General features: G+C 37.5%; 1 protein-coding gene across 1 annotated transcript in view; it reads left to right on the forward strand.

Moving 5' to 3' along the window:
* AMPH (amphiphysin) overlaps window positions 1-14,218 on the forward strand; it is a 197,073-nt gene that overhangs the window by 126,177 nt on the left and 56,678 nt on the right. Inside the window, exons 8-11 of the mRNA XM_039849175.1 lie at window positions 4,748-4,823; window positions 5,536-5,618; window positions 7,861-7,999; window positions 9,108-9,236. Of these exons, the coding sequence (XP_039705109.1) occupies window positions 4,748-4,823; window positions 5,536-5,618; window positions 7,861-7,999; window positions 9,108-9,236 (427 nt within the window). The remainder of the gene's footprint in view (window positions 1-4,747; window positions 4,824-5,535; window positions 5,619-7,860; window positions 8,000-9,107; window positions 9,237-14,218) is intronic.

Raw genomic sequence — 14,218 nt, forward strand, 5'->3', positions numbered from 1 at the left:
TTGATTAACCACCCACTACGTGCCAAGTACTCTTTTAGGTGCTCAAGATCTTGTACTAAAGGTTTTTGTTTTCTTGGAGCTTCCATTGAAGTATAGGGAAAGGCAATTACCAAGAAAAGAAATTAAGAATAAAATATTTTTTAAAAGTTTAATACAGAAAATAAAACAAGATAATTTAATAGAGAATGACTTGAGATGGGATAACTAGTATAGATGGGGAAGTAAGGAAAGTGTTCTCTCAGAGAGATAGATAATATATGAGGAAAAGAAAATTTGGGGAAAATAACTGAGTTTTATTTTATATATGTTGAGATTGAAGAATCATTAGGAGGTCCAAAAGGTCTAATAAGCTAACTAGATCCTGAGTCAAAAGAGGTTTGAAAGTCATTATTATATGGGTGGTGGTTGATAACATGACAGTTGATGAGGTGTAGGTAGTGAGATAGATCACATGGCAAGATGAGAGCCAAAGACAACCTTCGGGAGCACCAGCATTTAAGGAATGTGAAGACGTACCTGCAGAGGAGCCTAAGAAGAAATAATCAGAGATGTAAAAGGAGACAGGGAAGGGACCTAGAAGAGCAGTATCTCAAAAAGCCAAGAATAGAGAGAATTTTAAAAGTGAGGAAGTGCCAGGAGTATCACTTACAATAGATCAAGTAAATGAGGCTAAAGATGCATTTTCTTTGGTGAATTTTCAGAGAAGTTCCAATCATTGGGGGGTGGGGGGTAGGGTGAAAGCCTGATTACAAGCCTTGGAGATTCGACGAAAGATGAGGAAGCAGAAATAGTGGATATCATCAGTTATTTTGAGGATCTTGGCTATTATGGGTATGAGGAATCTTAGGAGATGTAGGGGGATGACAGGGCAATAGAAGCCTTTTAAAATAACTTTGGTCATTTTGAGAAGATAGAAGTGGCAAAGGTGAGATGATTTAGGACTGAATATATATGGGGCAGGTAAAGGGTGAGGTCAGGGGGTGAGGATGTTGACAGAGCTTGCCAGAGCATGTTGAGGGGTGTACCACAGGGTTTGCTTGGTAGAGCAAGATGTTGAGCCTGAGGGGACAATAGCCTGGTAAAAAAAAGGGGGGGTCCGTTATCTCAGATGAAAGAAAAAAGTTAGACTCTATAATTTAAAAAGCACTTATTGAGTCAGGTACTAGGGGAGCGATAGCAGGGGGTTACATATGAATCCCTCCAAAATAAAAATAAAATAATTTTTAAAAAAGCAAACAAATGATATTAATTCCACTCTTCTTTCTAGAAAACTAGGGTCCTTCTGACATATGGAGCAGGTGTCAACCCATCTGTACCTGCCTTCTGTTTAAATCTGTCCTGTTTTTCAGGGCAGCCTAAATTTGTCCTCTCAAACAGTTGTTTGCATCTGGTACAAGGCTCATTAATTCCCTCACCTCTCAATTCCTTTAGCTGTTTCTATCAGATCTACTCATTTAAGATATTTAAGATATTTACATATATGGCCTTTTGTGATAACTTTGACATTTACGTTCTGTCTTGAAATCTGCTTTTTTCTTTTAACCAGTATGCTCCAGTATGAATGGAGCATATGTTCATTAATCAGCATCTACTATGGGATTGTTAGTTCCTGGAGACATCTTAGCCCATCACTAGGCATGCACCTAGAGTTGGATAGGCCCTTTGTTTAGTAATTGAATGAAGACAGTTATGAGGAATTACTGCCCAGTTGATTGGGGTTCTAGAAAAGGGATCCTGGGTTGCCACTTAAAGAGCCCAGGAAGACTATGCAAACTATGAGTTGCGTCCCTTTGTACAGGGTTGTCAGGGAATCTGTAGTCTCTCACCTATCCAGCTGCTGCCTTAGTTAGCTTCCCAAACACAGGCCCAGACCCTCCCCTTTCCCTTGTTTCAAACATGACCAAGGTCTGTAAATAACCATTGCCTGCAAATAAACACTGTGCTTTGTGGTCTGGAAGGTCTGCATCACCGGGCTCTCATCTTCTGGGTTTCTGGTCTGACTGTCTCCAGTACTTACTATTTCCCAAACAGATTATGCCAGGATTTTCTTTATTAATACATGTTTATGTATATGTATATTCATATACATATATTCACATTAACATGGATAGAGAGATATGTATATCTCTACATGGATGTAGAGATATGTATGTACATATACATATGTATATATGTATATGTATATAATTCTAAATCAAAATATGTTACAAAATATGTGAAATTTGGAACGCATGATCACTTGTAGATACAAAACATTAAGATTAAGTGAAACATTTGTCTTTCTCTGCCTTATTTCACTTAGCATAATGCCCTCGAGCTCCATCCATCTCATTGCAAATGGCAGGATTTCCTTTTCTTCTCATGGATGAATAAAGCATGCACACAATAATATTCTTTCTATCTATCTATCTGTCTATGTATCTATCTCATCTTCTTTATACATTCACCCATTGATGGACACTGAGTTATATCTTGGCTATTGTGAATAATACTGCTGTGAATGTGGGAATGCAGATATCTCTTTAAGATCTGGAATTGCTGGGGTCATATGTAGTTCTATTTCTAATTTTTTGAGGAACCTCCGTACTATTTTCCATGGTGGTTGCACCAACTTACATTCCCACCAACAATGCCCAAGTGTTCCCTTTTCTCCATACTCTCACCAACACTTGTATTTCTTATCTTTTTGATGATAGCCATTTTAACATATGTGAGGTGATACTGTGTGATATATGTGAGTCTCAAAAAAAAAAAAAAAAAGGCAAACTCATAGATACAGAAAATAGAAGAGTGATACCAGGGGCTTGGGGTGGGGCAAATAAGGAGAGGTGGCCAAAAGGTACAAACTTTCAGCTATAAGATGAATAAGGCCTGAGGATGTTATGTAAAGGAGGATGATACTTGATAACACTGTATTATATAATTGAAATTTGCTGAGGCAGTGGAACTTGAAAGTTCTCATCCACACAAAAAGATAAATGTGAGGTGATGGATGTGTTAATTAATTAGACGGGAGAATTCTTTCACAATGTGTATGTATGTCAAGTCACCATGATGTACACTGCAAATCTCTTAGTGATTTTATTTGTTAAATATACCTCAATAAAGCTGAAAAAAAGATGAAAGAAATACAAATAAACTAGTCTTATAAAGTTAAAAAAAGATCGAATGGAATACAGCAGAAATTTAGGGCAAGGTTAAGTTATAGAAAAAGCAAATCTTATTGGTGAGATGGATTTATCACTCAACTATTCTTTTACCTCTGAATCTCTAAAATTGGACTTCTAGCTTTTATTTTGTTACAATTACAAACCACCTAGTTCATGAGAAAACACAAAAATAACACTATGCATGCTTAAGGAAAATTTCTTGGCAAACATTTCATGCTTTTCTATTGTGTTTTCCTCATTTTGGTTCCAAATACTGGTTCTCTGATTATTAATTGCATGACCTTGGACAGATAACCTCTCTGTGCCTCAGTTTTCCTGAATATAAAGTGGGAACCATTACCTTGAGGATAATTATGAAAATTAAGTGAGGGAACATATAAAAGTGCTGAGATGGCTGTTCTCTCTAGTGACTTTAACAATGATGGAACGTTTGTCCAAATCTGCTTGTTGAACTCCTACACACAACAGAGTACAGCTAAACTCCTCAAAAATCCCTTTTCTCTATTTTTTTTATCTCATTGTTTAAATAAGAGGCATGCCTACTGTGTACAGGCACATTCCTGTTCCCCAGTAATAATTGTTCTTATCATAAACTCCCTGACTAGTGTTCATCCCATATTTTAGGCCTATCTGATGTTTCTGGTATGTAAGTCCTTACTTGCTCTTGATTGAGATTTGGAATCTAATTAACCAATCAGGACTCTGGGGTTATTTTTGAGAATGTTATTGAAGCAGAAACATGAATTAAATCAAAGTATAATTTACTCAGATTCAGAAAGATTGATTTAATTCAGAGCCCGAAGAGCCCTCATTTAGAGCAGAGGGAGCTCATTGAGGGTACTGGGCTGAATCCACTGGGCTGACTGGTGTGCTTACTGTGAGGGAGCTAAACAGATGAAGAGATTTTGCTCATGTCACAGAACATCCCGCACCCCATGACTTTGTTTTACAAACATGTTTGAGATATTTGCAAATGGACAGCTTGGATTTTTATTTGCTCAATGAAGGCACACTCTTATTTTATCTGAATAATTGTAATTAATTTGTAGGTCTTTTATTTTCTTCTGTTACACAAACTTCAGAATCCAAATACATGATATCAAACCAGACCATTTATATTTTATAAAAATTAAAAATAAATTATCTCAAAACCATTATAAGGTACATATCTAAAATACAAATAAATTCTTAGGCAGTGATTCCAAAAGTGTTATCTCTGAACCAGCAGCAATGGTATCATATAGAGCTGATTAAAAATGCAAATTCTGAGTCCCCATCTCAGACCTACTGAATCAGAAACGAACCTCCAGATGATTCTGAAACACACTTGAGTGTGAGAACCATTGTCTTGGGTTGTTAACTACATTTTAGGAGAGGTTGTGCTTTATGCCAATAGATGTTATTTTTATCCATATTTTTGATTAGGAAGGTTGGGCATGTCTTGGGTCAATTATCCTATTTAACTCAGTGTTACTCAAAATTATATAAATAAAACCTGCTTTTAGTATATTTCATTACCATTAATAATACAATTTTGCTGACCGTACTTCTTTCTTCCTTGTATCTCCACATGATAGGCGAGTTGGATTTTATGTCAATACTTTCAAAAATGTCTCTAGCCTTGAAGCCAAATTTCATAAGGAAATTGCGGTGGTGAGTAATGTTTATTTTTACTTGTGGAATATAGAATAAATGAACATTTATTCGGGAGGCAAATGAAATGGCATAGCCTTAGGCAAAATATTCACTCACTTGCATGTTTTTATTTAAGAGTGTATTTTTACTCTCAGTAGTATTTCTATAAATTTTTTTGTGACCACTTAGTACTCTATGTCTTGCAAAAATTTTAGTTTGTGCATATACAAAAATGCTTTCATGAATCATTGGCTGGTTTTATTTCTTTTCTGAATTTATTTTTTTCATTGTCACAATCTCACAGGTTTTTTTTCTCCAGTCAATTTTTAAAGTTAGAGTTCCATGTGGTGCTTTAGGCTGAGGAAAAATTGGTCTTCATGTATTCAGATAATCAATAGTATGATCAACTCGTATTTTCTTAGTTTAGCAGAGTGGTCGTATGACTTTATTTCTAGTATAGTCAATGTAAACAATAATTTTTTGTTTTCTGCCCTGTACTGTGGTTAATAAATATATTTTAATATTGTTTTAGTTTATTTGTGTTCGTGGCCTTTCAATTTTGACATGAATTTTAAATTGGACCATATACAGAATTTAAATTATTTTGAGACTGTCCATACTATTATGAGATACTTAGCATTTCAATAAACAGTTCCTTTTGGGGGGCAATAACCTAATTAGGCACCAAAATGACTTGCAGCTAATAGACAAGTGGCCTCTGTCTCATTAGCTTTGCCACAAACTGTATGAAGTGATGATGAAACTGGGTGACCAGCATGCTGACAAGGCCTTCACCATTCAAGGAGCTCCCAGGTAGGCCATGTTCATCAGAGCCAAGTTTGTGTCTATTCACCTTAACGAAATGCTTGTTGCAATTTATGAAGTGTGTACCAGCCAATACTATTTTACTCATACTATAAAAATCTAAAACAAAGGAGCCTTTCCTTGTAGAAGCTGACACCAGCCTTAGTTCTATGCTTTTATATTTACCGTTAGCCTCCAAATTTACCCACCATGGGCTTTTGCCATTGTCAAAATTGAATTGACTATCTGCCTATCTCTTTTCCATGGGACTTGAGAGCAATGGTATAAATTTTGACATATAATTTCTTGTTGTGCACTTGTTACTTTCTTTGGAGAAGAAATTAATTCCCCAAACTCACAGCAGTTAGTCCTGATAATTATTGATGGTGATGACATCTTTAATGAATCCATTTTAGGAAAGGAAAGACAAAGTATGTAAGACCTCACTGTCATCTTACCTCCTAACTCCATCTTGCAGATATTGCATTGTTTTGCTTTTATTGCACATGGTTTATTTTGAGTATGCCAGTCAAATGCACCAAAGGCCCAGTGATCCATAGGAGAATTGTCTCTGTCTCCACAGTTCGGCTTCACACCAGCTTTCTTCTGTGATTTTGAAACCCCTTTTATTCTATCCTTCTCAGACATAATATACTCAGGAAATGCAGGCAAATGAGCCTTAGCCTGGAAGTTGAAAAGACCCAGTTTTCAGTTTTATGACTCTAGTTAACATGCTTTGCCTTTCTTGAGTAAGTCCAATAACTTCTCTAGTTAAAGATCTCATTTTTTTAATCAATAAGAAAACAGATGCTATTGAACTAAATGGCTTTATGGTAGTATGTAGTCGTGACAGTCTATATTTGCAATTTTAACATCAATGTATATACTTATACACACATATTTATACAAACACACATACTCTTACACATGTACCACCATTTGCATGTGTCAGTGTTTGGATCTCACTGGAGATAGCTAATATTGTTATTCTTTGCTCTTTGGATTAGCTGTACTGAGCGTGAAGTGTATCTTCTCTTTCTCAGGGAAAGAATGTTGCCTAAAAGAATATATGAAAGGAGTGCTATTTCCAATACAACTAGAAACAAAGGAAGAATTGTAATATCAAAATAACATTTGGATGTTTTAGAAATGAAATACATCAAAAATTAAGGGTTGCTCCCTTATAAAGAGATGAAAGGGACAAATGAATCTGAAAATTTCAAAGTTGCTGAATCAGATACAGTGAAGAGAATGAGGCCACTGGTCACTTAACAAATCTTCCTTTCATTTTTTTTTCCAATGTTCCTCTGCAGAATGAGGTGGTGAGTGAGCTCTGCAGGATCTATCTCTATTAAGCATAGATTGGGGCTATGCTTCTGACAGAGGCCATGATTGTTGGCACATAGCCCCAATCATGTGGTGTGTTCTGTTTTCTCTACAGGACCCATTACTTTGTAGACCATGCTGCTTTGTACATGTTCATTTATTTTGGGGTGCTGATCCTGTTTTCTCAATCTATACACTTGAAATTCTTAGCGAGCAGGGTATGTCCCAAGAGTCTTCTTAATCATTGCATTTGGACTGTTCACAGGCATCTGGGCTGGTGCCAGGGATGTGGTAGATTCTTGGTAAATATTTCTGACTCTTCCATCACATAATTTGTTAGCACATTTCAAGGTGCCCGAGATGAGTCTTTGTTCCATAAGGTATAGAAGGAGAAACAGTTAATGAATTAATTTCCACATGTTATCAGAAAGCACTCCTTAAAATCTTAATTAACACTATCCTACAGATGCCTTATAACATAAAATTTATAATTTGCAGAGTAAGTTTTTCTCTAGTTTATGACAGCATGATTCTCTTGTAAATCAAAAGTGAAATTATTTTAATTCAGTTTATGTTTGGATGATTCTTGCAGAGCCTGTTTGGCACAGTGGAAAGAACAGGAGGTTGCATTACTATGGCCTAAATTCAGATCCACTAAATTGCCAAGTCACTTTAGAGATTTTTAACCCCTCTGCAATCATATTGTGATGATTAGGGATAATATATAAACAGGGCCTGGCACATGTAGTAGTCAAGAAACATGTAGTTACTACAACACTGTTAATGCTATGCAGAATTAACCTGGAACGGGGAATAGATAACAAACAGTACCTGTTATATCAGGATGTCTCTGGGATGGGGGCCTCTGATAAATAAGTACTACTCCTTAGAAGTTCCTTTGCTTAAATCTTGTGTGTTCATCTAGTGATTCGGGTCCTCTCCGCATCGTGAAGACACCATCGCCACCCGAGGAGCCTTCCCCCATCCCGAGCCCGACAGCTAGTCCCAATCATATACTAGTGCCTGGGTCTCCGGCACCAGCACGGCCTCGGTCACCTTCACAGGTAGGAAGAGATCAAATACATTGGAGCGACCAGCGAGATGACCTCATCTGGGAAAGCCCCACAAATGCTGAGGCATTGAGAAGAGTTTCTGGTGGGAGACTTTGAGGCGGGAGGCTTTAGGCATTATGATTGTCACTAAGGAATCGACTCATTTTTCTTATATGGATTTTTTAATTTTCTCACACACCCTATGCTTGAGTGTGTAGAGACTGTTCCACAATTTTAGCTTCCTCAGTCTTGTATGGTGTCCTCTCCCATCTCTTGTTCTCAGAATCCTTTCCTTCAAGGCTCTGTTTAGTCCTACCTACTCCATGAAACCTCCCTCCTGTAGCTCTTTAAGCGAGTACGACCAAGAAAAGCTGTTATGTGTATATGACATTTCACATTTTTTTTTTATAACCCACCATATTTTGCATATGAATATACACTCAATAAGAGTATAGGAAACAAATGATTGAAAAAAACAGTAAGGGCCAGAGAAAGGTAAATATAGAGAAAAATTGCCATCCTTATCTCCCCTACTTTGAGTGAAAATGAAATTTCTATAAGAAAATTTGGAAGTCCAGCTTGAGCTTTCATGTGTGTGGTTGAAACTAAGGGAAGTCACAGGAAGACATATGTAACAGACAGAACTCTATAAAGTTTTTACTTTAGAAAATACTGAAGAGGAAAATGAAATGTATGCTGCTTACATGTGGTCTAGTTGATTCCAATGAAAAGCTTGCTTGATTTTAATTTTAAAATTCTAATTTATTGCTGAAGTGAGAAATAACTTTCAGTTTACTTCAGAGAAGGTATTGTCTCAGTTTACCTTAGAGGCATAGGCACCTGGCCTTGCAGCCCTGTGTGTAGCCCTTGTGTTAAGACGAAGGGAACCCCTGAGCCTGAATTTTTCTCATTGGACCAGTGCTTGTCAGTGCTCAGAGAGCCACCCAAGCAGAGAGCATTCTTTGCCTGAATCATGTAGGCTTATTTCTATATGCATATATGAATTTCTATCAGTGATCAGTCTGTCATCTCAGCTCTGTTCACATGACATTTCTACATGTCTCATACATTATCTTTTGGCTGAGTTAACTACTGTTTGTTTGTGTTTAATGCTTTGTAGACAAGGAAAGGGCCTCCTGTCCCACCTCTGCCTAAAGTCACCCCAACAAAGGACCTGCAGCAGGAGAACATCATCAATTTCTTTGAGGACAACTTTGTTCCAGAAATCAGTGTGACGACACCTTCCCAGGTGAGTTCCTAGTACAGAGGGGGCATATCCATGAAGTACCATGGCAGAGTGACTCTGAGGGGTCAGCTCTAAAGAAAGTGACAGACGTTAAAGTCAGCAATATAATTTTAGTTACCATTTGGATTTGCTTGGTATGTCTATAGCATTCTCAAATGGGAGATGTATATATTTCAAAATAGTGATGTTATTTTTGATTATTAAGAATAGTACATACTTATTGTAGAAAATTGGGAAAATATCAAAAAGTATAAAGTGAAACATTTTAATAATCATTTAAATCATACTTTGGTTTATTTTCTTTCAGTCTTTTTTCAACCAAGTATATATTGATTTTGCACCACAAAATTTAAATTTAGATTTTATTATGTATTCCTGACTTTTCTACTTAATCTCATTGAGCATGTTTTTGTGTCATAGTATTATCTTTTCAAAAAAAACTCTGTTTAACCAGAGCATTCTATTAGATGTATGTAGCAATCTCTAATTGTGACTACAGGTGGCGTCCAGTTGTTCCACTATATCACCAGCACTTTGGTGAACATCAATGTATATGAATTCATGTCTGCATCTTCTGTTATTTCTTTCATATTGCATCCTAGTAAAGAATAGGAAAATGAATTAAAGGAGGTGAATATTTTTAAGTCTTTTGCCCTTCAGCAGGAGTAAATGTATCCATTTACATGATTTGGCAAATGGAAACATCATCATTCCCCCTGCTTTCAGAGACTCCTGGATGCGGGTGCTCCACCTACAGTTACCCTTAGTGGACATGTCCCTGTGAACAAGTTGGTAGTCCACTTTCTTCAAGAATGGTCTTGACTTTCAGAGCTGCTCTAATGTCATCAAAGCCACTCTTTGTTTTAAGAGTGTAAGTCCCCAGAGAAGCCATGCCAATATCATTTTGTCTCAGTGTCCCCAGGGTCAGAAATAATATTTACATTTTCCAAGAGGTACGAACACAGTACTGTAATTACTGAGCACATAGCACATCAATACACCATCCCAATTACAGTCCCATTCTATTGATAATAACAGAAGTAATGTACTGATATCAGGGGGCTCAGAAAATGAAAACTCAGAAATAATGCAGTGGCAAATCATAATTTGTCATTCCTTTCAAGTCCATTTATCAATAGATACCATGCTTTTAGTTAATCATTTTCCTTCTGTTGTTTGTATGAGATGCTGAATTTGGTAAGCTAACGAGAGCTTGAAATGTGATTAGCAGCTTCTTTGAGGAGGGAGAATTGCATGTTTATCAGTGCATGGACATATTATGCCTGTGGATACACAGACACCACCAAGAATAGCTGTCTTGAACCAAACGATCTTACACAGCATTCAGTGTTGCCCTGGCACTAAACTTGAGCAGTTTTCGTTTCTAGGTTGTGCTGCCCTTTGTATTGGCTAATAGCTCAGCTTCATTCTCTTTTTTGCTACATCAGTTTTCAGTTGAGAGTGTTTTAGGGCGATAATACCTTTACTTTCAAGCTGCTTTCTCCGGGACCCTCCAAGAACATCCAATTCTGTCACAAATAGAACATGTGGTCATCTGGAAACCATGTGTGCTTAGCTGTCTCCAGTTAGCAGTTGAGGCAACTGAAGTAGAGAAAACATGACCTGTAGACTACTTGTGAAGTAAAGATGGAGTTCAAGAGTGTTCTTTCTTTTTTAAAACAGTTTTCATTTGCAGTTTGCTGGCTCATAGATAAGGATCCTTCATGGTGGGGAAAAAAAAAGAGTCAAAACACTTTTTAAAATCATAAATGCCAGAAGAGGCCCATTAGGGCTTCTAAGAGCATTAACTTTGCTGGTATTGCTGAGTGAGCATGATTGGAAAAGTCAAGAGTTGGGGACGAGGGAGAGGAAGTACCTTTCAAAACAGAGCCTTCTCTAGTTGCTGCTGCTGCAAGGACACAATTAGGTGGTAGAGCTTCTTGCCCCAACTTAGCTAGTCTTTATGTACAGCTCCAAGGCTGTTGAGAGGGAAGGAAAAGCACCTTTTATAACTTACTGGCTGTATGTCACATCCGTGAGCCTACTAGGCAATTTTGTAAGAACTACCCACCAGAGACATTACGGGAGTACATTTAGGGGTTCAGCTTCATTTATATAGTTTTCTTTTAATCCGGGGAAGAGGCAGAAAGGGGTTCTTTTTTTTATCATTTTTTCCAAATCTGAGAAGCAACATTCCTCTAGCACCAGGGTCCCCAACCCCCGGGCCCCAGACCGAAATAGGTCCGTGGCCTGTTAGGAACTGGGACGCACAGAACAAGGTTAGCAGCAGACCAGCAAGCAAAGCTTCATCTGTATTTGTGGCCACTCCCCAGCGCTAGCATCACCACCTCATCTCCATCTCAGGTCATCAGGCATAATACTCATAGGAGCACCAGTCCCTGGTGCCAAAAATGTTGGACCACAGAGCATGACTCAAAGCATTTCCATTGACTCAATGACTGTTGGCTTCATGTCATGATGTCAAGAGACGGAGTGAAGCAGGATTTATATTTCAGTCTACTTTTTAGCTTATCAAGTGATACAATCTAGCTTTATTGTAAATTTCAGAGGCTGCCTTTTCCTGAAGCAACTTAATCCGCCCCACCCCCCACCACTTGCCGAGTTGTGTGTTCCTCTGTAAATACAGATATAGCCATTTTGTGTTGCTTCATTCCTTTTGGGTTCCACCCAGCAATTTCTGATTCAGCAGGTCTGGGCTGGGGGCTGAGAATCTGCTTTTCTAACAAGGTCCCAGGCAATGCTAATGCTGCTGGTCTTGAGATTTCACATGAGAACCACTGTTTTAGACCATCAGGATTCCACATGGTACAAGTTTGTGGCCATGAACAAAGTACCACAGTGAATTAACAGATTTTTTTTCCAAAGAAATATCCAACTGAGTGAAGTGTATGTTATGATTAACCATTCATAATTGCTCTACTTAAAAATAATGCAACTTAAAATGTTCCATATTCAGGATTGTTGTACTTACACACATGTGCTTATGGTAGTAGCTGTGTTAATCAGATTATATGTCAAGTTACATATTATAAGTGAATAGATTGTCTCATCTGGATAGTAATGTTTTTAGACATGCACAGAAAAATGATAAAGTAAATAAATAGAAATTCCAGGAGAAAATGAGATACCAGCCTCCAGGAAGCAGAGTATTGAAAGCTAGAAAGCTGAGATGTATTGAAAAGATTTTCTCCCAGATACATATATTATAATAATATAGAGTGGTCCCTTTGAATTTATTTAATATTTTAAAACCATTTAATCAATCGTTCTACATTTAAGAGATAGTTTATGTCCTCAGTTCGCTATTTTTATCATATGCTTTATGGGGAAGAAAAACATTTGTATTAATCCTACTTTTAAACTCAAAATATAATGTTTAAAATATTTCTCATCTCTGGTGGCTTTGGGTGTCTCGTACACCAAGGCTAATCACAGAGATAATTCTCTCTTGAATGTGTCCGGGATTGGAAACAGAAATCTATCAGACCTCCAGAGCCCTCTAATGGTCTCAAACTTTTAATACATCATAGACTCTTTGGGAAATACCCTTACCTGCTTAGTTATAGAGAGATGCCAGGTATCCAGACCAAAGGACTGAACTTGCTTTTCTGGTCCTATTTACAAAAATAGGACTGCCAAAGGACAAATCCATTGTATTGTTCCCTATTTTTCCCTCCCAAGAACTTAAATGGAAAGAAGTCCTTTGTGTGTGTGTGTGTGTGTGTGTGTGTGTGTGTTGTGTGTGTGTGTGTGTTCCTGCATTTTTCATCTAGTCCCATAAGATACTGTATAAAGGGGGTCGTTGATTTTTGAGGCTAGGAGGGGTTGCATCTTCTTTTGCTTTTTCATGGTTCATGTCAGCATGTTCAAGGTTCTGAGTTCTGCAACAGAAGCCATTTGTATAATTAGAGTTTCTCAAATAGTCTCCCCTTTACCCCAAAATACCCTGCTCCTAGAAAACAGGTGTTCTGGTGAAACACTTTGAAAAGGAAGTTTTAAAAGATATTATGACTCTGGAAACCAAATTTATGGCATATAAATAAGATTTTAACAGGAAAACAAGACCAAAAAAAGGCAATCATGCATATGTAAACATATCTATACATTAAGTTTGTATATCTATACATTAAGTTTGTAAACATATCTATACAATAAGTTTGTATAAGTTTGTAAGCATGCATATGTAAACATATCTATACATTAAGTTTGTTTCTTTTTTTCTCCAAAAAATGTTTGGACTGCTTTCTATTCTGACATGATGACTTAATGTTAATTCTGATGTTCACCCTCCCTTCCCACCAGGACTTTCCCTACCTATTGTGGCCCTGAGCAGATATTTTTGGAATGGGGCCTCTGTCCTTAAAAACAATTTGAGACACTTGAAATATCAGCATATCAGCAACATTCTGGTCACTAGTGTCATGGGATTCCATAAATGAAATGCCATGCTGGCCAGTGGGAGAAATCTGCTCACCACCACATTCTTGGAAGCAAGCCTGGCCATCACATTCCTGGACAACTGGGTGGATATGAGTCTCAGAGTTCTTGGGGCATATGATGGGGCCACAGCTGGTTCCCATACCAGAGGAAGACTTAGAAAGTTTCAAGAAAGGTGCTCAAATGTATGGGCCCCACCCTGAGGTGCAGGGCTAAGGGCAGGGTCTATGCTTGTCCATTTTTTCTGGCATAGAAGAAAAGATTGCCCATTTTAGGATTTTCTTTTTTAATAAGAGACACACCCAACTATTTCGCCTAAATCTTTTCCCAACAATGATGTTTCATATTTTATGTCTTTGATATAGCTTTCTCATTTACAAATCTAGAGGGATTATCTTTAGAGCATCCAAGAGATTTAGAGCAAGCAAGAGATTGCTTGCTGTGCTAGAAGGCAAGACAACACCAACTTTAAATCATGTAACTGTCAGGATCAAGTTAGCACCATTAACTTCGCTGCTCATATCTCT

This window comes from Pteropus medius, unplaced genomic scaffold, assembly GCF_902729225.1.
Source record: "Pteropus medius unplaced genomic scaffold, Ma_sr-lr_union100, whole genome shotgun sequence".
NCBI classification, from domain to species: Eukaryota; Metazoa; Chordata; class Mammalia; order Chiroptera; family Pteropodidae; genus Pteropus; species Pteropus medius.